Source organism: Amphiprion ocellaris, chromosome 16 (assembly GCF_022539595.1).
Source record: "Amphiprion ocellaris isolate individual 3 ecotype Okinawa chromosome 16, ASM2253959v1, whole genome shotgun sequence".
Lineage (NCBI taxonomy): Eukaryota > Metazoa > Chordata > Actinopteri > Pomacentridae > Amphiprion > Amphiprion ocellaris.
In genome coordinates, this window is record NC_072781.1 from 28,176,145 (window position 1) to 28,201,547 (window position 25,403).

A 25,403-nucleotide genomic window follows, 5' to 3' on the forward strand; every position below is an offset into this window, starting at 1 on the left:
CAAAAAACAGATTCATTCTCTTGACTAATTGATTAGTTGTTTGGTCTATAAAATGTCAGAAAATAGAGAAAAAATGTCAAAAAGTGTGTCCTGAAGTCTAAAGTGACATCCTCAAATGTCAAGTTTTAGTCATAATTCCAAAATATTCAGTTTGCTGTCATAGAGGACAAAATAAACCAGAAAATATTCACGTTTCAGAAACTGCAATCAGAATTTAGACTTCATTTGCAAAAAAAAATCCTGTAATCACCCTGTTGATGAATAATGAAAATAAACAATAGCTGCAGGCCATAAGATGGAAATATTGTTCTTGGTGTTGCAGATTTCACTGATTAAATTTGGAGATTGATCTTCTCTGTCGGCTCAGACAGTATGAAGCACTTGTTTTATGATATCTGATGGCACTAATTGACCCGCAGAGGTGAATTATCAGCGTTTTCGGGGGATGACTCATGAGCTGAAGGCCTGCACGGGACTCGGACTGCTCGTTTTGTTTACCTCCCCTGAGAGGACGTTAGCTGTAGCAGCAGGAGCTAACTGGTTTAACTGGGAGGGCTGCGTCGCTGCATCCCCTAATGTCCACTCCCCTCATCCGTGTGATTTATGATTAGAATGTTGATCTCATGGTCCGAGTGTGTTTGTTTTATGACTCAGCTGCAGGACAAAGGCAACACTGCGGCAGTGATGGATAGAGCTGTTTCTATGGCGATCAGCATGATTAAAAACACCTTCAGGGCTTGAACCACGATGAACTGCTTTACTGTTTTGTGACCAGGATCCACGTCTATTTCTAAGAATGGAAAGTCTTTAGTAATTGTTCATACTGATATAAACTGACTGCACTCAGTTAGATCTAAACCTGTGTAGCCCCTGTGGATTCTGGGTAATCCATGCTGCTGTAACATGATGAATGAAGTAAATGTTCCCCTGCAGATCTTCTGTTGGCCTCTAATGAAATTATGCTTCACTGCTGCCCAGTCTCTGTCTCTCACACACAAATAAACAAGATGAGGATGTGTGTGTGCAGCTACACAGCTACAACACCACACAAACTCTGCAAAGGTATAGAGTGTATGTCCACATATCGTTTAATTTTAACTACCTGCATCCATCGTGTATGAGAATGTGTTGACATTGGGATGCAAAGACGAAATACTACCATTAAATCATTGACGCTAATTGTTATGTTAGCCACATTAGCCGTAGAACATGCTAACATTAAAAAAATTCTATTATTGTGGGGACATTGCCATCAATAATAAAAGTATTACTAAGTGTTCAGTTCCTCATATGCAGGGAGTGCATGGAGACTTTTATGTTCACTCTTGCAGCCAGCAACAGAACATTTGTTGAGCTTTGCTTGTAGCTAAAACATTTTAGAGTTAGTGAAAACATCTCTAGAAAGTAAACATACCTGGTGGACTGTGAGGAAGCTGCTCATTCTGAATAGTTTACCTGAAGGCACTGAGGATATGGGGCTATACAAAGTTTAAGACTCTACCATTGGCTCCTCAAATGGAACATATCAGCTCAGTTTTTACTGTACATTTCCAAGTTTATAACAACAGCAAAACACAATGAAAATGATTTTATTTTATTTTTTTTTTACCATATTGGAACTGTAGTTGTTTGATGACAATGATAGACCGAGATCAGTAGTGGTGAAAAAAGCACTCAGATCCTTTACCTAAATTGAAGTAGTAATACCTCAATGTAAAAGTATGTGTGTACTTGAAGTGAAAATATGGGCGCATAATGAGGAAAATTAAGCATTCGATGCAGGAAAATGTCTCCTTTTACAGTATATTATGATGTTAGGTTACTATTATCCATGCATTCGTGTAAAAGAAGGATTTATTGCCTGATTGTCTGCCCCTCAAAAACACATTTGAGAGATTTTTCAAAATGATAATAGAGAAATCTTCTTTCTGCTGTTTGCCTAGTCTTAAAAGCAGTTACTACATTTACTCTTATGATTTTTGTCTTAATTTTCAAAAGTGACTCCTCTAAAATAATGATTTGAAGTACCACGCAAGAGAATATTTGAAGTCCGGAGTTACTGATGATAAAATTGACGAAGCAAAATACTACCATGGTGGCCATGAAGCTGCAGCCTTTTTCTTACTCTAATCATTGTGCTGTTAACAATATGCTCTGTAGAAGAAGAAAAGCAGCATTTGAGATAAAGTTGGGGATTAAATGAAGGATGATGATGAAGAGGAGGATTAGGAGGAGGAAGAATGGAGGCAGAAGATGCAGGGAGGAAGAGGCCCGCAGCGCCGCTCACCGTGGCTCGGGGTATTCTGGGTATTCTTATGCTAATCCATCGCCGGGGAAGAGGCACAGAGCAGCCAAGCAAACAATGGCAGTGGAGCCAGAAAGTCTGGCCTGCAGTCTCCCAGGCCCTGAAAGGCATGTCGGGCAGGGCGCCGACACCAACGGGAGGCTGCTGCAGCACCCAGAGGCCCGCCTGGAAGGAGGGGCCCCCGGAGGGGACGGGGAACCGGGCCGAGATGGAGGCAGAGAGGAGGCATGATGGAAAACTGGAGGAGGGAGAGAGAAGGGGGAAGAAAGAGGAGGCAAGGTGAGGAAAGAAGTGGCAGGGAGAGGGATACAAGAGGAGGAAAGGAGCCAATGAAAAGGGGGGAATAATATTCGAGAAGGAGGTGGCAAGTGAAGAGGAGGAAACATATAAAGTGTTTTTCTACTTTGGAACATCCAGGCTGCTATAGTTGCAAGACAATAAATAACCAGACTGCAGAGTTACATTGTCATCAGTGTCTAAAATCGTGTAAAAATGAGTGAACTGCTTGTATTCATCACTCTGAAGATGTTTTCTGCCTTCAGATTTCTCCACCTCAGAGGTTTCCAGGCTCCAAGTGAACCAGTGGTTGTGGTTTCCTTCCTCTGATCTGGCCAACATAGTTCATGGAGGGCATTATTGTTACTGGACATGTACTGCAGATATCAACAATTTAGTTCTTTCAAGTGAAAAAGTGTTTTAGAAATCCACATCGTCATTCTTCCAGATCAGTTGACGCCAATTTTGCCATTTGTATTTTTTGCCTTTTGCATATCTTCAATTCAGCTTTAATTATGGCCAGATGTAGCTTCAGTGTCACGCATCGATAGTCCTAATTCTGGTTCAGGATATTTTTAAGATAATTTCTCTTCAATTCAAGATATCTACATTTCCCTTCTTGAGCTAGTCAGAGTGATGCTGTAGATCTCTCAAGCTGGAATTCTGCTTAGTCAATATGTAATTACAGACATTTTGAATGCGATGTTTAGCTGGGTAAAATGACGTTGCAGATATCTGTAGTTGCCTCAGAAGTCATATGATGAGCAGTTTTAACGTTGTTATAGTCCGAAGTTCTTCTAAGTTTACACCGCAAGCCTCCAATGAACGAAGCTGTCCACCTACTCAACACAGTCAATTTACTGAAGAAGATATTCATTTATGAAGCCAAATGTTGCTTCTTCATGACTGCAGAGCTAACAAGGTTAAAAAGTGCAGACAGTTGGATGTAGAATAAGTTATTTGTTGTTTTGAAGCACAGTATTTATTGTCTGTGAGCAGCTGTGCAATGCATTCTGGTTGTGTATTAAGAGATGCGATGTTGCTGTGGCCGCTTCTAATCTGCATAAAGTTGAGGTCACTGCTACTTTATACAAATCAGGAGAGTCAAGCGTGACTGTCTACCTCTGTAAACCATTGTCGTTCTGAAATCAGGACAGATTCTGGCTTATTTCTTACCTCAAATGTTTTGAGGTAAGAAATAAGATTTTCTAAATGAACTGCTAGATAGCTAGCAAGATATACAGAAAATGTATTGATCCCATTGGAAACTCAAGATGATGATATTTTGACAAACCATTTGCTAGCTAAATTTGACTCAGAAAATTTTATTCCAGATATCTAAAACATTATTCGAACCCATTAAAACAATAGTTTTATCTGTTAGTCAGATGGCTCTCTTAAAGGTCATAACAAGTCCGAATTGTTGTGCATAATGCTGCTCATGTGAGGCTTTCCATTGAATGTAGGTCTGGCAAAACATTTGAACAGTGTTAGTGGAAGTAATAATGGTTCCTGTGGTGGATAAGATGGTTAGAAGATGCCTACAATCTCAAAGTAAGTGTAGGATGTTTAAAGAAAAACATATAAATTGAGAGAATGACTATGCGGATTTCTTAAAAGTTATTTTCACTAGAGAAAATTGAATAGTTGAAATCTGCAGTACATGTCCAGTAATAATAATCCCCTCCATGAACGGTGTTGGCCAAATCAGAGGAGAGAAACCACAACGACTGACTCACTTGGAGCCTGGGAGCCTCTGAGCTGGAGACACCTCAAGGCAAAAAATGTCTTCAAAGTGATGGATACAAGCAGTTCACTCACTTTTACACAATTTTACACATCAATGAGGTCGTTTTTATCTATTTTATATGATTGTAAACAGATTATTTTGAAGGAATAAGAGAAGTCGAAATGGTAAAACCCAAAAACAAACCATCCAAACAGTTTCCGTCCATCTGTCCCTCCATCTCTGTGATCTTGATCACGTTCTCCTCCAGCACCCTCTGCGATGCCAATCTCCCTCATTACTGCATTTATTTGTAGAGCTCAGGAGCTGTCGGCCTCCGTCGCTCCTCCAATCAGGCCTCGGCGTCATTTATTTAGTCTGCCGCCGTTCTTCCAGAGCAGGAAGTGGGGACGCATTAAGGCTTGATTATTGATGTCTGTCCCTGGATGGGGGGAGGAGGTGAGTATTAAGGATGGATTAATAATGCCTGCTCCCTCCCTGCCAAGGTCCAGTGTCATTTTACAGCATTTTAACAGATCTTTGAGGAGTTGTTACTAAATCAGACGTGGAACTGCTTTAAAGTTTTTCTTGAATACAAATGGTATCATTAAACCTTTTCCAAAAAATACAAACTTTTTAAAATGTTTTTGCCACATGGTTGAGCAAGACCTGGAAGTCAGTGGTGATGGAGGGATGTGAGGAGCTTTGCAGCTTGTTTGGTTTTATTTTTGCTGTAACCGAAGATGGTTTTCTACAAGTAGCAACAAGAGTGAATTAGAGATTGTTTTTAAAGCTCCCAGCTGTGTGTGGCAGCAAGTTTACACATCACAGAAGGGTGAAACTGACATTATATGCTTGGTCAGATACCGAATTACTCCAAAACTGGTTACTAATCACAGGTGTTCTTTTTAAAAAGTTGTAAAATCTCTTGTATTGAGGCTTTTAATCTTGAGTTATTCTTTTTGCTCATTTTGTACTGTTTTAGCCCAAATTCTTTTTGGTTTACACATTGGTGCATTTTGAAAGAAGCCTTTGCTTGAAACACAAAAATATAATTTGTTTGTAAAAGTTTTTGTTGAGCATAAAAGTAGGATATAATATATATAGTATTTCATTACTCATTATTGTTTGTTTAAAAAAAAAAAAATTACATATTCTGAAATTGGAGTTTCTCATTTTCCTTCAGTGTGGTATATAGTTGATTTTTTTTGTGCATGTAAAAGCTTTGCAAACTTAGTGCACGTCAAAAACACTACTTCAGACATCCCTGAAAGGCCTCATTGCAACTCTAAGCTTTTCTTCTGTTTCTTATCTATGTCACCATGTAAAACAGCTGCATAACACCTAACTAGTGGCTATTTTAGCCTCAGAACAAAAAACAAGCAGCTTCCACACAGTCCATAAAGTTTATTTACTTTCCGGAGCTGCTTCTGCTAACTATGAAATGTCTCAGTCACAAGTAAAGCTCACCAAATGTTCTGCTGTTCCCTGCAAATAGTGATAACATTAGCCTTTGTGCACTCCCAGCATATGAGGAACTAAAGATCCAGTGAATTACTTTAATTTTTTGATGGCAAAGTCACCATAGAAATAGAAAAATTCTTAGCGCGAGCATGCTATACGATTAATATGGCTAACGTTACCATTAGCTTTGATCATATGTCCACAGACCAGAACTATGTGGAACGTGTAACACAGAGTCACACTATTGCATGAAAATGTTGTGTATCGTAGCAACATGTGCTGGAGTTTCACCGTTTTCTGGTGTGATGCTGGTTCCTTTACTCAGAGATGTTGGGTTTACCAAATGTAACCAGAGTTGCCTCATTTTCAGCTGACCAATCACAGCAAACTTCGCTTTTAAGGTGGCTGATGCTTAAGAGGCACGAGCTGTCAGAACTTTTTAGATGGAGGTTGGGAAGAAATGCTGCAACAGTTTACCGTCTGAAATTATGGGATTTTTTGAACAATCAAGTATATAAACGCTGTCTAGTATACCCCAAAAACAAAATGATTAACATGTAATTCTGCAGAACATGGGCTCTTTAAGCCACTTTTCATCACCATTGAGACATCATTTTCAGATTTTCTTGTTTTGTTTGAGCAAATATTTTTGGGTACAAAGCTGCCAATTGTTATGTTTGAGAACTGGAGAATATTTATGCTTTACAGATGTATTTTTGCTTTATAAATTAACCGGTTAATTGTTACCATCAGCAACTAATTTTAATAGAACATTTGTTGTTGAAATTAAACTAAAAGAAATTTGCGTGAACACTGATGAAGAAATCTGGCTGTATTTAGTGGTCACAGTATTGAGTTTTATTTTATACCAAACCCACTGATGTTGTTTTTGTGGAAAGTGAACCTTTAACCCTCACGCTCCTTGGCTCTGCTTTAAACCAGCCAAAACAAATCCACAGGCAGTAGTCTTCCAAGACTAATCCTGTTAATAATAAAAGTAATCACGACGTATTTCTTTTATTAAAGTTTTCGTACAGACTGCTGGAGGAGCTTTAGCGGTGTAATATCATTTTACTTAATAGTTTTTATAGCCGGCTACTTATGCAGCCAAATGAAAAGTTATTATACCCAGAAGCAGACAGCTTCCATAAAAGCCTTTCAAGAGCTCAGTTTCTTCCTCAAGTCTTAACCCACTGCTTGGGTTTCTATCCCGGCATCCCCGGAGCGGTGTGACCTCAAAATTCCTTCCCTTTGGGGGGCCAGCTATGGCTCAGTGGTTCCCTATAAGGCCGGTTTATTCTGTACAGGTGGGACGACCAACAATGGCTCCTTTCATTCCCGTCACACCGAATGTTCCTCCTCCAAGACTCTGATGTCATGTCCAGCTAGCCGGAGCAGCTACGCTACATTAACCGCTGTTAGCTGAGGAGACAGATGGGGGAGGAGGTGGGTTTGACTCCCACAACAGTCAGACTGAGGGGAAAGTCTCAGATTTGTATCAAATCCTCCTTCATCTGCTTCCACCTTTATTCATGATGGTGGTGAAACTGTCAGTCTGTTATTAATTATTAGTCACAAAAAGTGATGATTTATGAAGTTTGTCAGTTTTTTACGACTTTAAACTAATTAGGTTTGGATACTGTTGTTTTGTTGGTTGGACTAAATAACTCTAAAAACACCTGGAACTTTTAAGCAACATTTTTTAGTTTTCTGACATTTCATTAACAAAATGCAAACGTTTTCCCTACTCTGCACATCAACCTTATTAAGCTATTTCACCATGTGGAGTGTATCTTAAAACAACTTTGACAACTTGCTCCTCTTTATACCATTTTTGAGCCATGTTGCATTTATTTTTTTAATCCGTTACATGTAGAGAACAATCTTTAGGGTGACTTAAAGAAGAATTGTTGCCTTCTCCTCAAGAGAAGGCACAATGTGTATATATATGTCTCAATAAACCATGGTTTATTGAGACGAAATCAAATGTGCAGACTCAGCAAAACTACAGAACTAAGTATGGAAGAGATCTGCCATCACGTCCTTCAATTCATGCATGGCACAAGAAATTTATGGAGACGGGGACAGTGTAGGTTGTTCTTAGCCGCCCACTCCTCCCTTTCTCCAACACTGGACGTGACGTGACAGTAGATCTCTTCCATACTTAGTTCTGTAGTTTTGCTGAGTCTGCACATCTGATTTTGTCTCTATAAACCACGATACACATTGTGCCTTCTCTTGAGAGGTAGCCATTTTTAGGGTTTCATTTAACAGTACCTCTTTCACCAACAGGATACCTGAAGCACACAATTTCAGTGTGATTACAAACTTTAACTAGAAAAGCACTCAGAGAGCGCAGTACTCCGCCAAGGCTGCTCAGTTGATGTATCATTTCCGACGGATGAAATCTTTACTGAAAAATGACCTTGCGCTGAGCACAGGCATGTGTTTTGCGTGTTATGTATGGATACTGAATTGCGTGTAAATTACTCTTATAAAGGTCTATTGATCAGTTCATCACTTTTGGCAAGCCTTTGTTTTGCTAGTGTTAAAATAACCCTTCCCTCAATGCTTATATTTTGAAGACGTAATTTTAGTGTTACGGGCTTTTATTTTGTCACCATTCTAGCGGCACAGGAAGTGTTTATCTAACTGTGTGGTTTCTTGACATGACAAAGACGCAAAAGTCAGAAAATTCACGTGAAGATGAAAGAAAACAGTTCCATGCTGTTGCTGTCTAGCAAAGGATGTGTCTAAACTTAGAAGCTCCTAGCTGGAATGGAGACAAGCTCTGACGGTGTTTCCTGAAGAAAGGAGTGAAGGACAGAAAGGTGAATTTGTGTTCAAAATAAGGCTGACGGCTGAACATAAATAAAGGCTTTGTGAAACATGAGGAGCTTCACCATTGTCTGGCTGGGGTTTGCTACATTGCGTGACCTAAATATGTAGCAGGCGGCAGGAATTGATGAGACTCAGAAACACCCCACAGTTTAATCATTTGTTCCTTGTATGATTTCCAACTGATAAATCACAGTCATTTTGTAGCAGGATCGCAATCATGTGATCGTCAGCAGGTAACTGACACAGTGTTCACATCATGGTTACAGCAACACCGTGCCGGCAGCTATATCTCCCAATGGGAAATCCTTAACAAATCGACGGATCCAGACTAAAAGTTGCATCACTGCCAAAATCTAATCACTTGGTCGTTGTGCCATTACTGACCTTCCCTGAAAATTTCATCCAAATCTGTTAGTCCGTTTTTGAGTAATGTTTCACACGGACAGATTCACAGACAAACGTACGCTGATTGTCACATAACTCCACCGTTCCTTGGTGGAGTAATAAACACTGATTACAATAAAACAAATCTGGTCAAGATATCTTATCAACTGTCTTTGTAATATATTCTTAAAATTGTAAAGAGACTTTATGGACACCCTGTACAATAAATATAACTTAGTTTTAAAGAGGTTGTAAATGAAAGGATTACATTTGTAAAAATGAACAATTTTTTCTCTTTTTTGTAGATTTATTTATTGAACTTTTTTTTTACAGTTAATTGATATTTTTTAAAAATATTTATAGTTTTATTATGTGTTATTTGTAATTTAACAAAACTGGAAAAATCTGTAAAATATCAGTAAATTGTTAAAGATATCATTAAAATCAGTTTTTTACACTGTGGTGTCTGAAGATCGTAAGTTGGGAGACAGTGGCATTTTTAAAGAGCTCTGTGTTACCTTCTGCTGGAAGAAAATAAAAAGGAGTTTGTTGTTGGAGAAGCAGACCAAAGGATCTGAGACAAGTTTGAACACGACTCTGCTGCCGAGGAGGAGGAGTGAAAGTTACCTGACACCTGAAGGTTTAGTGATTCAGAGTCTGTGTTTGAGGATTTTAACATATTTCTTACAAGTGTTTAATTTCTGTGCGAGGTGACAGATTTAATAGCCTGTCGACTCTCCACTGTGACTATGTGTTTTTGCATATTTGAGCTGCTGTTGATTATAAAACACACACAGCCTCCATGTCGGTGTGTTTTCAAAGGGAAGTGGATGTGTTGGGCGATTTAGGAAGGGTGTGTGTCTGCTGGGGGGGATGCTTCCTGTCTTGGGGGCTCCTTCCTGGACTTGCCTCATCTTGCCTTTCCTCCCTCTGTCTGAATGTGTCTTTGTGTGTTATCTCGCAGCGCTGTCGTCGTCCATCTCCAAGCGGAGCGAAGAGCCGCAAACAAACTCTACTTCTTGTTGTGGCGGCGAGGTGAAGATTCTTTCACTCTGTTATCGACACACAGCCGTTTGAGCGTTTGTTGTTTTTAAGGCTTCTCTCACATTCAGTATCGCAACACTCACTCCTCCTTTTACTGTCCTGCACACACACTAATCCTGTTTTTTCATGCGCATACCTTATCTGTGTGGGTTTACCTGTGATTTCAGAACATCGAACACAACAATCCTCTAAACTCCAGGCAAGTTCTCAACGTTTCTTGCTCAACATTTTTTCTCAGCGTGGGCTCATTTTTCACTACAATATGAAGTCCTGCACCTCTGTAGAAACACAACAGCCACGACTAGATGCAGAGAGAACTTACAAATGCCTTCTTTTGCAATTTGACACAATTATAATGCCACATATCAAAAAAAAAAAAGAAAAAGTTGAATTTGCTTGATTATTTACTTTACAAAAAGCAAAAAAAAAACCCCACTGGAATCAACATGTCAAAACATTTTTCTAGTTGCCTACAAATTTTACCACTACCAAGAAAATATCATTACTAGGGCTGCAACTAACGATTAATCGATTCATCGTCTAAGCATGTAACGTCATCAAAAGCGGAAGTGAACACGCTATGTATCAGAAATAACCGTCTGGGCAGAGCGCTGAACATGGACGGGACGTTTAGCGCTCTGCCCGGACGGTTATTTCTGTTGCATAGCGTGTTCACTTCAGCTTTTGTTGACGTATCGTGCTTAGACGATTCATCGTTAGTTGCAGCCCTAATAGTTGCAGCCCTAATCATTACCCTGCAGACTAAAGATATTTAGAATTTTTTTTTCCATCCTTTTTTATTTCTCCCCTTCTCCCCTCTCTGTGTAAACACTGCCTGCAGTTCACCTGAAAACTGGCTGAATTTTAGTCATGAGGCTGTTGGTCACAGCTGGGTCACTAATGGCTTCTCAGTTTCACCAAAGAGCACAAAAGTTTAGTCTTTTCACAGGATTTTGTTAGTATAAATGGTTTATTTTTGGAAAATTTCTTAAGCAGACATGTTGAATAGCGACTTTGATCAAGTATCACAACCTTAAGCTAACATTTGACTAGACACTGTAAAAAGTTTCCAACTGTAATTTCTTAAACAATTTAATGTTGTTTTACAGATTTTGTTATATTACAAGAAAAAGGACTAAAATCGCAATTTTTTAAAATGTGCTTGTTAATGATTAAAAAAAGGACCAAAACTGTCAATAATGTTCACAGCAAAAATTTATTTTTAGAAATAGTAGTTCATTCCTTTACAGCATTAATTGTTTTAGAGATATATATTGCTGTTTGGAAGACAAAAAGTAAATCATTTTTATAATTGGAACTTTACATTTTTCCCCATTTTGTTAAATTACTGATATCTTGAAAAAATCACAACAAACAACAAAACAGAACAAAAAACACCCAAAACAGTCCAAAGCTGTGCATAATGTCCACATCTGTATCTTTACAAATAGTGATTCTTTTTTACAACATGTGACTGCAAAGGTACACTGTTTGCTGTTGTTAAATCTGCTGAAAAAAATTGTTTTATTTTACAGCTGTTTTTTTCACTGTTTCTGCAGCTTTTGAATGTTACAGTAGTCTACCATTTTTTTAACCTCTTGTTTCTGGCACCCCTGCTGCCAGATTTGTGGGGTTATTTTATGGGGCAGTTTTTTACAGTGTATACCAGTGGTGTTAGCCACACACACTTGGCCTGTACAGTGTGTGTGTCTTTGTTCTCTGCCTCCTCAGCCAGAGTGAGAAAAGTGGGTCACAGGTCGGACCTCTTTGTCCCCCCCAGGCAAATGAAAAGTGACAGACACCGGCCGGGCATCACCACTAATTCACCCGCTCACACACATGCCCTCCCACCCCTCCATCCCTCTCGGCGCCCGCTAATTGCGACATGTCGTTATTAGCGCTGCGCAGGGCCAGCGCCTGTAATTGCAGAACATCCTCGGACAAATACTTGGGTAGTTGGTCGGACCGTCGGAGGCCAGTGCCGGGCCGGCAGGGGTCACCGGGGGACGGAGGGAGAGCCGGAGCCGAGCCAAACCGAACCAGTGCTCTCTGGTTGTTGGAGCCAGAAATGCCTCACTTCATCCGCTCTTCATCATCCTCATCATCAGCACTTGACTGGACTTTTTGTGTTCAACATCACTGTCCATTATCTTCTCTCCTTGAGGTGCATTTAACTAATTGGGTTGTTTCATCTCACATCATCAGGGGCCTCCTGCTGGACCATGAAACTTTATTATTTTTAAACTATGAATGTTCAAAATAGTGTCTGTGAAATTCTAGCTTGATATACAGGGTTATTCAAAGAGAATGAACCGATTTCATTACGCAGTATTTTAATAAGGAAAAGCAATAGAAAGCTCCAACCAATGTGGCCACCACCTGCAGCATGGGCAACATCAATGCGATAAGAGAATTCCTCCCAGACGCTTATCAGCATATCACGATCTGCTGTTGTTATTCGATGTCATTCGATGACCTTAAACATCAAATAAAAGTTGATTGTGAGTAGAATACTTGTGACTAGGCTGGAGTTTTTTTTATTGCTTTTCCTTATTAAAATATTGCGTAGTGAAATCGGTTCATTCTTTTTGAATAACCCGTATTTAGTATTGTCAAAGATTTTTTTTTTATGACCCACCAACGCACTTCTAGCATGTTGTTTGCCGATTGAAATATAAGACTATGAACAGTATCTCAGGAGCTATGAAAGATAAAAACCTGAAATGTGCATTATGCACCAGTATGTGAAATGCTTTTTTCTTAGTAACATTTGAAGAACCATTTGGTAACTCTACATGGGCTAGGCTATCAGCAATATTTTTGTTTTTGTGGTACAGCTTGTCATACCTGCTCAATCAGTTGAAATGTGAAAATAACTTTGTTTTCATTTTTATAATGCAGCTGCATATGGCTCCGAAAATATCACTAGTGATTTCTGCATCATCAGTAGTTTTTTTTGGTTAATGTGAGCTCAAAGACGAGACTTATCATGATGGCTTTAATTTTAATTTTTTTAAATTTAACTCACTCATAATCCTTAAGCTTTCTTAGTTGATTAATGCAGCCATGTTCATTTACTGCATCGGTTTCCGATTAAGTTACAAGAGTTGACGTAACTGAACATTACTAACGTTTTGGCTCTGCAGTTTTATATTCTGAAAATTGCTGATTCTGTTGGAAAGTGTGTTTGAAAATCTGCGAGACTGTTGATGCAGTGATCAATAATCATTTAAAAACCATGAAATTTTCCTTTTCCTTCTCCAGGGTTTTGGACCCAAAGAGCCAGTGAGACACCAGAAGACCTGATATTGTGATATCATCCTCCAACAGCCTGCACCCATCCCATTGCCTCCTCCCTCCAGCTCACCATCTTCCCAACTCCCAGACTCTTGCTGTGGATTAAAGAGTCGGTCCAACACACTGACTAGCTGACAAGAAGCTCCTGTTAGGAGAGCACAGCTCAGTCTGGGCCCAGGTCTGGTGCAGTCCGGTGTCAGGATGACAGGTCTACCGTTCTGTTTGGCTGTGATGGCCACCGCTGTCCTGCTGTTCCTCAGAACTGACGGTAAGATGCTCTTTCAGTCATTCCACTCCCAGTTCTGTGGTCAGAATGTGTTCCCCAGACATTGAAACCAGCAGAAGCAGATTTAAAATATATATATATAAATAATATAAAATAATAATATAAAATATAAATATCTCAAGCCCCTTTCAGATCTGCTTTCCTTCCTGTTTGTCTGATGGCATCTGAACATGTCAGCTTCATGTCTGAGTGAGCTCAGTGCTCACTTTTTTGTAAAAGTTATGGTGGCAATCCTACCAAATTGTACTGCATCGTCACAATAACAAACACGCACAAGCAACAGTACTGTGAGTTGGTTGAACTGATTGGAGGATGACTTTTTCCACATTTCAGCACCAATATTGGTGAAAAAAATATATGTATCACAGTGCCTTTTTTAGTTTATTGAAGACCTGCAGCATCAAACAGCCACATGAGCATCTACAAAGAGAGAGAACTCGTAGGACAACAGCACTGGTAATTTCAATAATAATGTATAATTAGTAATATAGTAATTTTAAATTATCACCAGACTGCTGCTTAAAATTTAAATATATAACTCAAGTTTGATTTGAATCACAAGCAGCTTGATTCATGTTGCACCGCCTTTCAGTGAACTTTAGCCTCACAGTTTGAGTTGACCTGTGCAGGAGCAAAATCAAATGTTTCGATTGACAATTGATGGGAAATTGACTTTGTCAGACATCATGTGATCTAATACTAACAGGAGGGGTCTGCTAACATTAGCTTTGGATGACTTTCAAGGTGTGAAGCTGAATTAGTGCTTTCAGTTGCGCTAGTTCAAACTAGTGGCCAAAGTTTGACATGAGACAAGTGGGAAGGAATCTCATTAATCGGTTACTGATTTCTATATGCACCCAATTCAGCGATCCAGCAATTTTGCATTGGCTTCATCATGGGACCACATATTTTTCTGGAAAGTACATGTGAAAAAGAAGTAGTTTTTTGTCTTTAATGTTGTGTTATTCACTTTCATCAAGCTGCACCTGTTAGGTTACAATATGATTAGTTGCTGAAGTAATCAGCAGCCAAATAATTAGCATTTTCCTCCCCTCAAATGCGCATTTCTTGTGAAAAAGATGGCTTTAATTATTTTTTTTAATTTCATCTTGTTCACATGTAGTGCTTTAGCCATTTGCTGGTTATTTGCTTAGCTGATTAACAGAGAAATAACCTGACAATTTTGACAAATACAATAATAATTTTTCTCCCTTTTTTTTAAACTAACACTACAAAATATTTACTTTTTCATCCCCTTAAACATGCATTTCTCTGTTGTACATGATAGTAAAGTGAATGGCATTATAGGATTTTGCATTGGGCTGTTGGAAGTTATAAAGAAACTAATTATTTGACTATTTTCTGAGCTTTTTGTGGTTGTTTATGAAGTGATACAGCAGCATCAGATATTTAGGTGTAATTATGGTTTGCTTTTAGCCTTGTTGTTGCTGTGTTAGCTGCTTTCTTTAGGTCTGTTTATAGTGGGTCTCTTAGTCTTTAAACTTCATCTAACAGAATTTCTGAAGGCCTCTGTGATTATTATTTTCATGATCAACTCACCTGTTTTCTTGATGGATGGTTTGATTTAAAAGATGTTAAAAATGGTACGAAATGTTGTTTAGACCTGATATTGTTGTCGTTGTCTGGACCAAAGCTGCATATTTGTGATTATCATCACATAAGACATTCTCAGCAGATGATAAAATATATTGCCAAAAAAAAACAAATTATGTGATTCTACAGTTGTAAGATGACAGTTAACACTCTCAGTCATTTAAAGACCATTTTAAATGATTTAGTTTGAACGTAGGCTCAGTCACTTCTCACCGCAGCTCTGATTTATCCTCTGAGGTTATGTAGTTGCTCGCTTACTTATTAACCCTTTGGTTTGCATTCGGAGCGATAAGCAGCACTTATAAGTCGTCACCGAGCCCCTCCTTTGTAATCAGCTGCCTCCTCCCTGCACACACAGACCTGCAACCTTTTTGTTAGAGCCATGATTCCATGTCAATTGACTGATAATGGAGAGACTTTAGAAACAAACCTGGAAACAATAGCGCCGCCTCCCTCTTTCTGTTTCTGATAAAATAATCTCTCTCTTTGGCCTGAGCTAGCAGAAAGCCAGTTAATTTTTCCAGGATCAGTCAGAGACGTTTACAGATCGATGCCGGTGTGTTTGAGAAGTTTCTGGCAGCAATTTGTAGATTTATTATTTATAAGAAAAGCAGCATGAAATAACGAAACTGAGCTTCATAACAACTGAGATACAATCAGTTCAGATTTTAAAGAAGGAGATCTGCAGGTTCTGACTGAGCTTCATTCCAAACAGCATTAAATGTTAAAAGAAATGTATTAGTGGTTTTCTCGCCAGCAGCAGCAGCTCTATTAGGAAGTACATTATAATCCTCAAAGGCTTGTACTGCAACTATATATAGCCAGATACGATTACAGTATCCCTGGTGCACAAAAGTAGAGCTGTCAATTAATATTTGGAAAACAGATTCCTTAACCTCCTCAACTTATTAACTTATTAAGGTGCCATTGCTTTTTACAGTTTGAAACTGAATAACTTCAGATTTCTGACTCGCATGGACAAAATCATCAAACGAAGGATGTCATATTGGATAATTTAGATTATTTTATGATGTTCTATAGATAAAACTATCAGTTAAATCAGAGATAATCACCAGATTCATGAAAATGCCATCAAAATTAAAGCATCTCATTTTCAGACATCAGTGTGTTCTCTGAGGCCATTTTTTTTTCTTTTATATTAATTTTCTCCAGTTTCTAATGTGACCTTCACAAAAACTGGACACTAAGCATTACAGTAAATCACTTTTTCTAGTTTACCACTAACAAAGCAGTGATTCTTTTATCAATTTACCATGTCAGCACCATTTAGAAGGAGAAATTTTGCAGTTTTGGGTTCTTAAATGTGAAAATTTGACACTCTTCTTATTGCATGTGAAAGTTTAGTGAGTGTTTTTGAGTTTTAGACAGATGAACTGTAAACTGAATAATTAAGACAATAATTAGCAGATCATTTGATAAGGAAAATCATCGCAATCATGTCTGCCATCGTTCAGTTGTGCTATTTCTGGCTTAATATTCAAATTAACCGTTACAAAAGCACGTGATTTCTATTTAACAGTCAACAATTATTCACAAACAGTTTTCAATTTGTGGTTTAATTCACCAAAGTTCACACATCCATCTGTTGTAACCCAGCAGACCACATAAATAGTTTAATCTCCTAACTCCTCTTTTATTACTTAGTAACCCTGAAAACATTCAAGATATTAGACAGAAACACCAATTTCTTTTGTAGTTCTTTACTTCTCTGTTGTACAGATGCCAGCAGAAAGTAAAAAGCATTTTCAGGTATTGACTGCACGCTGTGGATTTGATCCGAGTACTAACACTGCAGCTCTGAACATGAGAAAGGTCACCTTCTGCCCTCCAAACACTCTCAGAGCGACTGATAAGAGCCGGGCTGCGCTCAGCCAAGTGTTACTGCTGTGATTGACTCATTCTAATCTGTAGAGGAAAGGGAGGGACTCTCTCTGTCGCCTTATCAAACCATTTTCCACAGTTTTATTCACTTCTTCACCTCCTTCTGTTGACTCTGGCTTCACCTCTTCTATAGAGTTAAGTAAGCAGTGTGCTTTAGTCCTTATTAATGTTAAATTATTGACCAACAACAATTGTAGATTACAAAAGAAAATAAAGGGACAAAAGCACAGTTTAGGGCCGATATAAAACCTTTATTCTGGTCTGATTTAGCAGTTCTTTACAATTTTTGACGTGTGTTTGGGGTCATTGCTTTGTTAAAACATGAACTTTACCCAAGATCAATCTTCTGGCTGTTGAGGTTTCAGATTTTAATGAAGAATGTGAAGGAAATCTTCCTTCTTCACTATTTCATTTACTTGATGATACTGCCACCTCCATGCTTGGCAGTAAGTTTGGTATACTTGGAGTTAAAGACCTTACCTTCTCTCCTCCAAATATATTTCTGCTCAGTTTTTTTTCCATCTGACCACAGAACTTTCCTCCAGAAGGCCTTTTCTTTGTCCATGTGATCAGCAGCAAACTTGAGTGAAACTTTAAGATTCTGCTTCTAGAGGAAGAACTTCCTTCTTCATGGAACCTCTCAGCTCATGTTGATGTAAAACACTGATCAATCTCTGATTTTGCAGATTTTGAGAGCTGAAATGTAAACTGATCTGCAGCCTTTCTAGATGCATACAGAACAGGACCATCCAGGTTGCTCCAGTTACTTTTTGAGGGGAGGACAATTCTGTTTTTGCTGAGGTCTCTGTTCCTGAGCTTCAGCCCACATTTATGTAACTCGTCCTGACCTAATACGAGGTTTCCAGCATCAGCAGCGCTCAGAAACTCTCCCTCTCTCAGGAAGCTGTTGAGCTGATTGTTGCCGCTCTCACTTCCTCTGTGCACATTAACCGTTTCCTCTACAAGCTGTCAGCGGCGCTAAATGCTCCAAACAGCCATTGTTCTCCGGAAATATCCTTCAGTCCCTCTGGAGACATATTTGCCCTTTGAAACAGTGTTTATTTCCCCTCTACACTCTGGACTCTTTCTGTTGCAGCCTGTGAAGCCAGAGAGCCTCTGAATGCAACACAGGCAGCTTCACAAGGCTGATTTTTGTTTTTTTAAGTTACCAACATCTTTTTAATTGTTTTATTTTGTCCCGGCAACAAAACAATATCCAAATACATTCAGTTTAAAAGGATATAAAAAGACAATTTTCCCTTGATAAATCGGTTTACTAATTGATCATTAAAAATATTGTCTACAAGTTTTTACAAATACACAATTGAAATCAATTTATTAATGTTGGAGTTCATTTTAGGGCTGTAGCTAGCAATCATTATGAAGTTTTATCTTTGTTTTCTCATATAATTAATTACCAGTTGAGTCTATAAAATGACAGGAAATAGTAAAAATGTCTTAAAATGTCTTTCTTGTCAGACCAAGACTCAAAAATGCAAAAAGATTAAGTTTACAACTGTAGAAAAGAAAGGAAATTGGAAATATTTCAATTTGTTATACGGGAGAAAAAAAAGACTCAAAACAAATATTTAAATAGTTCAGTCTCTTCACTATTTACTCTTCTTGTGCCATTTTCTCAATTTACTGTTGGGCCTAACAAAATGACAAAAACAGTGAAAAATGTGTTGAAATTTTTTACTTGTCTGACCAAGAATCTAAGATACAAAAAAGTTCCGTTTCCAACTGTAGAAGACAAATTAAATTGTAAATATTTGAATTTCTTACTCAAAAAAAAGACTCAAAATCAGTGATTTAGTTAGTTAAATCTGTTTATTTGCTTTTTCTTATCTCAATTTCTCAATTAACTCTTTAGTCTATGGAATCCCCCCAAACATTTATAAAATGGCAGAAAATATTCAGTTTACACCTGTCGAACAGAAAGAAATTGGCTAATTTCTTGGCATCGTTAGCAAAGAGACGCAGGAACAACGATATACTGAATGCAAATGACACCAAAATTCACACAAGATGAGCAGTTAATTAAAATTTACAGTTTTATATTGTTATTCTTGTCTTTTGCTAAACAAACACCTCGAGCCTTTTGCTGCTGCGTGTCTGAGGTTTTATATCCGAAAACCTTTAATTTGTTGATGTATAAATAGAAACTGATATGTTGAGTTCAAAATCAACAGTTCAGATGTGTTAAAAAAAAAAAAAAAGAAAAAAAAAGGGGGGGTAACAATTTGTCTCTTCAGTCGGCTTCTACTTTTGTTTTTAACGAGGCTGTTAATTACCTCACCAGGAAGCTGCTTTCAGCTGCCCGACGTAGCCACGGTAACACAGTTTCAGGCAAGTAAACATCCCAGGCAGGAAGTTGACGGAGACGGAGGTGCTGCTTTATTGGAAAGGTCTTGGATTGTAAAAGTACAAGGCAAACAAGAGACATATGAATTTAATGCTGTGAAACTACATTTTCAGAATTGTATCTTATCCTCTCTGGTTTAGTTTCAGTTGAGAATCTTTCCAATATTTTCCTCGCACTTTTCGCACAATCCACAGGAGAAAGTTTCTGAGCTCATAAACATGTTAAATCGGCTCATCTGAGTTTTTCTTTTCAGAGCAACAAACTTTAATTGCAGCATTAAGATATTTGTGGCAGTTTTTACCTTTGAGACTGTACAAACCTTGTTCATTTACATTTTATTGCTGAAGGTGGCAGCTTGTAACTTAAAGACAATAATCATGATTAATATAACAAATATTCTCTCTTAAAGTTAATATTGGGACTGAGTGATAAAAGTGAAAATATATGACAAAAAATATTTCATTTTAGTCAAATTTCTTTATCAAAAACTAGCAAATAAAAAGTTTTTTTAAAAAATGAAACCACTGGCATTTTTATCAAGGTGCACAGGTGATGCAGTTAGTGTTGCACAACAATGAAAAATACATAACTACATAACTTTATACACATAAATGAAATAAATAGCTGTAAAGTAATGACCTCAACGTGATTAACAACCAATAACAGTGGCTTAAATTTGATTTGCAACAGTATGCAGTGCAGCAGTTGTTAGGTATTTGTTCTGCAACTGCTCTGAAAAACTGAACATTTTTGGACCAACTTAAATAATTTGCCACACTTAGTAACATGCAGCTGAATTAAATTTATCCAAATTAAGTTAATGGCTAATATTGATGCCACTGGTTTGAGCTAGATGTTCTTAGATTATTTAATTCCTCCAAAATAAGCACTGCTGCTTAATTGTAATTTAATTAAGTTTTTACAGCTTAAGTAGTTGCTTTTCCAAATCATAAAATGATTTTGTGATGTTTATTCCATTTCTTAATCTGTAATCCTGTCTGAAGAAAATGGTGGTTGCAGCAGAAAAGGAGCAATAAACCTAATTTTCTCACTTTAAAGGAATTAGGATTCCAGCTTAAAGAGACAAACATAACTTCAAGGAAACAATCCAGAAGAGTAGACTGTCATCACCAATGCAGAAAGATAGATAAGATTCATTCCAAAGCATACATCAACTGCAGCTCAAGTGCCCTTCTCAAAGTGTACGTTGAGTTGTTGAGGGTTGACAGGTAACTTGTGCAGGACGTTGAATCAGGAGGTGAATTCGATGACGGATCGAGTTCAGGATGTTTCGTCCTGTCGACCTGCAGAAGTGATGACGGTTCGTAATGAGAGAAAAGCAGCTCTGATGTCCGTCGGTCTACAAACGCCACCGGAGGTCGTCTCTGATAGAGCAGAGTTAGTGCTGAGATTCAGGATTCACTGTTTAATCACGGTGTCCTAAAAACTGAGCACCAAGCAGTTTGAATCTGCTCCTGTAACATTTTTGCACACCGTGGGCTCATTTTTGTCTGCGAGATAAAGTCCTGCACCTGTATGGAAACAGAACAACAATAACTAGAGAGAACCCAGAAATGTCTTCTGTGCAGTATGATACAGTTACAGTGCCATAAATCATAAAACATACTAGCTAAATTTGTTTATTTTTATTCCAAAAATAATCCTGCAATCAATATGTACAGCTTTTTTCCAAGCACCCACAGGTGTTAGCAACACTGGATAAATGAGGGCTCTACATACCACAGATATTTTATTATTTGCATTTTAAATTTGTTCTGTCTCTTTTGTGTAAACACAGCCTGCAGTTTGGCTGAAAAGTCTCAGGATTTTTGTTATGTGACGGAGAGTTGCAGCTGAGTCACTAAAGGCCTCATAGTTGCAACGAGCAGCGCAGAATTTTTGTCTTTTTACAGAATCTGTATAGAGTTTTGGCAAATTTTCAGATGAAACATGAAGAATAAAGTGATTTTGATATGACATTGCGATTTTAAGCTTAGTTTTGCTTTAGTGTTTAGAGAGAATGACACACCAGAGACTGTGAGGAAGTTAAAAATCCAACAATTCCTTTTGTTTTTACAATTTCTGACTGATAAATCGTCATTTTAATGGCTTGTTATAAATCTGACAAGCCTTTTTTTTTTTTTAATCTGCCAGTGGGCTAAAGTATTGAATTTAAATAACAAATGTCACTTTCCTCTGCTGCTGCACACACAAACTTTGATTGATTGAGATAAATGTAGTGCAGGAAAAAGTGTAATATCTTCATCCTCTTCTTCCTCCTGGTTTCAAGGATGGTGAGGCGACACTGAGCGATCTCTGGGGGTTTCACTGTGGTTGACAGCTGATCTGTCGTCCCTCATTTCTCCTGGTGTTTGGAGGAAAGCGAATGATTCTCTGCTGACTGGGAAACTGAGCTGCACATGGAGACATTTATTAAGACGGTTTAATGTGGAATTTTCCTCCTTTAGTTCCTCTCAAGGGGCAGTTTGTGGGGAAAACCAATGTTAAAGGCCTGTTTTCCATTAATTCATGTAAAGATAAATAAGTATATGAGAAAAATTTAAGGTAAAGTATGCAAAAAGTGCAAATTTTTCTTCTGAAAGGGCTTTCTCTGATTTTAGCCCTTCTTGTCCTGGTTGCACTCTGGTTTTGAGAATATCCAGGTAACTTTTGGTGCATTTAAAAACATCCTAAAATGTTTTTGAGGAGTGTGATGCTGCAGCATGTAAACCTTGTTTGTAGCTCCAGAGATACCAGAGAAATCAGATTAGACACCATGATACTGTAAGGATCATGTCTACACAGATAGAAGCAAACTGGTTTTTCATGCCCCATGGAAATATCCAAGATATGATTAAAATTGATAGTCGTGTACCCTCTTTTCTTTTTTATGTATTTATTCTTTCAGCAATAATCAGTCAGATATACCAACACTGAAAAACAGAACTGGTAAAACATGACTATGGCGAGATAAAATGTACAAAACCAATAAAAAGGCGCAAGTTAAAAGTGAAATCATAAAATAAAACCTAGAAAAAATAAAAGGATCAGTAAAGTGAGGTTGAATAAGCTCATTCACACAGTTTTTTTTGTTTTCTACCACATTTCATCTATTTGAAAGTGATTTTTTTTAAGTGATTATAATGAAATGTTACGATTTTAAGCTTAGATTAGGATAATATTTTAACTTAACAGTGCTTGACAGCTGAGTAACCAAAGAATCATCTGAAAGTTTCCCATTTTTACACTTTCTGGCTCTGATAATTTGTTATAATTTTATCCATTACAGGAAAAAAAAATCACACCTTTAAAACCTGTCAGTAGATTTTGAGGTTCTCTACAGAATATCTTTAAAGACCAAAGACCAAAACCGGCTTTTATTCGGGTTACGGTAACATAATGAAGAGAAAAAACTCAAATAATCACATTGTAGAAGCTGGAATCAAACCGTTCGGTGTTGTTTTTGAATGATTAATCAATTGTTACATTCATTTTAGCTGTATAAAGTTTTTCCATTTATTCACTCTTTTGCTCAGCATCCTGCAGTAGCTGAGTTAATTATCTGTCTGAGTCTAAGAAGGTTTGTGTTGTTGACATCAGTGTGGCCTCTGTTTAGCAGCTTGTTTGTTTGTTTAGCCGAGCTCAGAGCACCAGACGGGTGGAGTTTATCACCTCGCAGTTTGTTTGGGAAATTTCCAACACAGAGGAAAAGATAACGGTGACTTTGAGATACGGTTCGACTCCAGTTCACCGCCTCTGCTGTTCTTAGCGATGAGGGGCAGAGACAAGTTTTCTTACATGTATTTCTACTTCTGTTTCTATCTTTGCGTTGAAATCATAGTATCTTTGTGTGTTTGATTCCTGATTCCAGTTATTGACTTGATTCAAAACTCCACAACTTTCCAGAGTCCACGGTGATGCTTTCAAATGGCAAAAAAAAAAAGTTACAAGGTGCAAAAATGATCAGTTTACAGTCACATGCGACCAAGAAAACAGCAAATCTCTTTATTTGAGAAGCTGTTTCCAAAGAATTTTTGTCTATTTAATGTTTTTCTTGCTTAGTAGTTGGTTTCATATCTTTATTTTTCCAATGAATTGCTGAAATGTTGATGTAGAAATGGCTTTCACAGCTTATCAGTCTAAGACGATGCCTTCAAATGTCAAAAACAAGTTTACAGTAACAGATGACCAAGAATAACAGCAAATCTTCTCTTTTTGGAGGAAGAATTCTTGGCTTTTTTTTTTAGACGATTCTTTCTTGAAAAAGGCTACAACTATGATTAAAATAGTTGCTTGCAAGTCTTATGATGTTAGTTTTGTTGTTTTTTCTTTTCTAATGCTTTGATACTATCCGTATTTGCTGCCAGTTGATTCTCCCAGTGGAGTGATTAAAAGTCTTTAAAAAATAGCTCGAACATGATGCTTCTACGTGCCAAAAGGAAGTTATAATCCATTTTCAGTACAGATGACAAGAAAAGCAACAAATCTTATTATTTTAGAAGCAGTTTGCAGAGAATTCTTCGCATTTTTATATTATTCTTGCTTGAAAAAGGCCAAAGTAACTATTAAAATGGCAGCTTGTAAGTCTTTACATGTTTTTTCTGTTGATTTGTCTTTATTATTGTTTGAATGCTGTGCATATTTGCAGATCTGGTTGGTTCAAGAGTCATAAGGTTTTACTTCTTATATATTTATGTCTATTTTTGGTTGTGTTGAAATCGTGTTGTAATATAAATCAGTATGTTTCATTTGTAGGCCTGTATCCTTTTATCTACCAGTTTATTTTTCCAATATATTGATTAAAAATCTGAACATGAACGTGACACTTTCACATGTCAACCAACCCTTCACTGTTACACGGCAGACTTAGACTTGTTTGACACATATATATACTTTATTCCTTTTGTCATGTTGCAGTTATAATACAAATATCACATTTGATTATTATATTTGATATCTAGGGCTGTTGTACTACATTTACTGTCACAGATGATGAAGAAAAACAACAAATTTCCTAATTTTCACAGTGAAGCTTCTGATGTCCACATTTTCAACATTTTTGGGAAATCTTTGAACGTTTTTTGGTGGAAAAAAGAAATGTTAAAAATGTTTCTTAAGAACATTCACAAAAAAATCAATCAAAATCCAGCAAATTTCGCTGGATTTTGGTTGATTTTTATGTGAATATTCTTGAAGAAAATACTAGAATTTTTACTGATATATATATGTAATCACTTTAGATATTTTTAGGATTTTTTGGAAGATTTTAACTCATTTTTTGAAAAATACAAGAATTTTCTTGCCAAATTTGAGGGATTTAAAAAAAAAAAAAAAAAAAATCTTTTAAGGGAGACTTCTAAGGAATTGTTGGAGTTTTCCTGAAGGTTTTGCAAATTTTCAGAAAGCTTTGGTATTTTTGCTGATTTTTTGGGATTTTTTCAGACAAGGAAACAATATTTTTTGGTGCCTGTAATTGAGGACAACAGGAGGGTTAAAAAGCAGCCAAAACAGTGATTGTAATAGCTGCTTATATGTCTTTAGATGTTGATTTGTCTTTCCTAGTGTTTTAATTCTGTATATATTAGCAGACAGTGACTCATCATTGACTAACTCAAAATGTCTTTAACAGCGAGCTCTTCTGTTTCGTCTCCGGTCTCGGCGCCCACTTTCACCGTCGGTCACGTGTTTGCTGTAGCGGCCGGCAGCTGAAGGCCGTCTGGCTGCAGATCAGAGGGTTTTATCAGACAGCTGCTGCTGCTGCTGGATGTAAATAAACAGTCGTTCTGAGGCGGCACTGCAACTTTAAGAGCACATAGAGAGAGTCTGATTACCCAGCGTCCTCTCTGCCAGACCTCAGTCTCCACTCTGACTGCCGGCACAATTAAGCACACATGTGGAT

The 25,403-nt window shown here is 37.6% G+C and overlaps 1 protein-coding gene across 1 annotated transcript in view; it reads left to right on the plus strand.

Moving 5' to 3' along the window:
• Window positions 1-25,403, plus strand: part of LOC111585792 (bone morphogenetic protein receptor type-1A) — a 72,656-nt gene that overhangs the window by 28,884 nt on the left and 18,369 nt on the right. Inside the window, exon 3 of the mRNA XM_023295403.3 lies at window positions 13,305-13,605. Within this exon, the coding sequence (XP_023151171.1) occupies window positions 13,539-13,605 (67 nt within the window). The 5' untranslated portion in view covers window positions 13,305-13,538. The remainder of the gene's footprint in view (window positions 1-13,304; window positions 13,606-25,403) is intronic.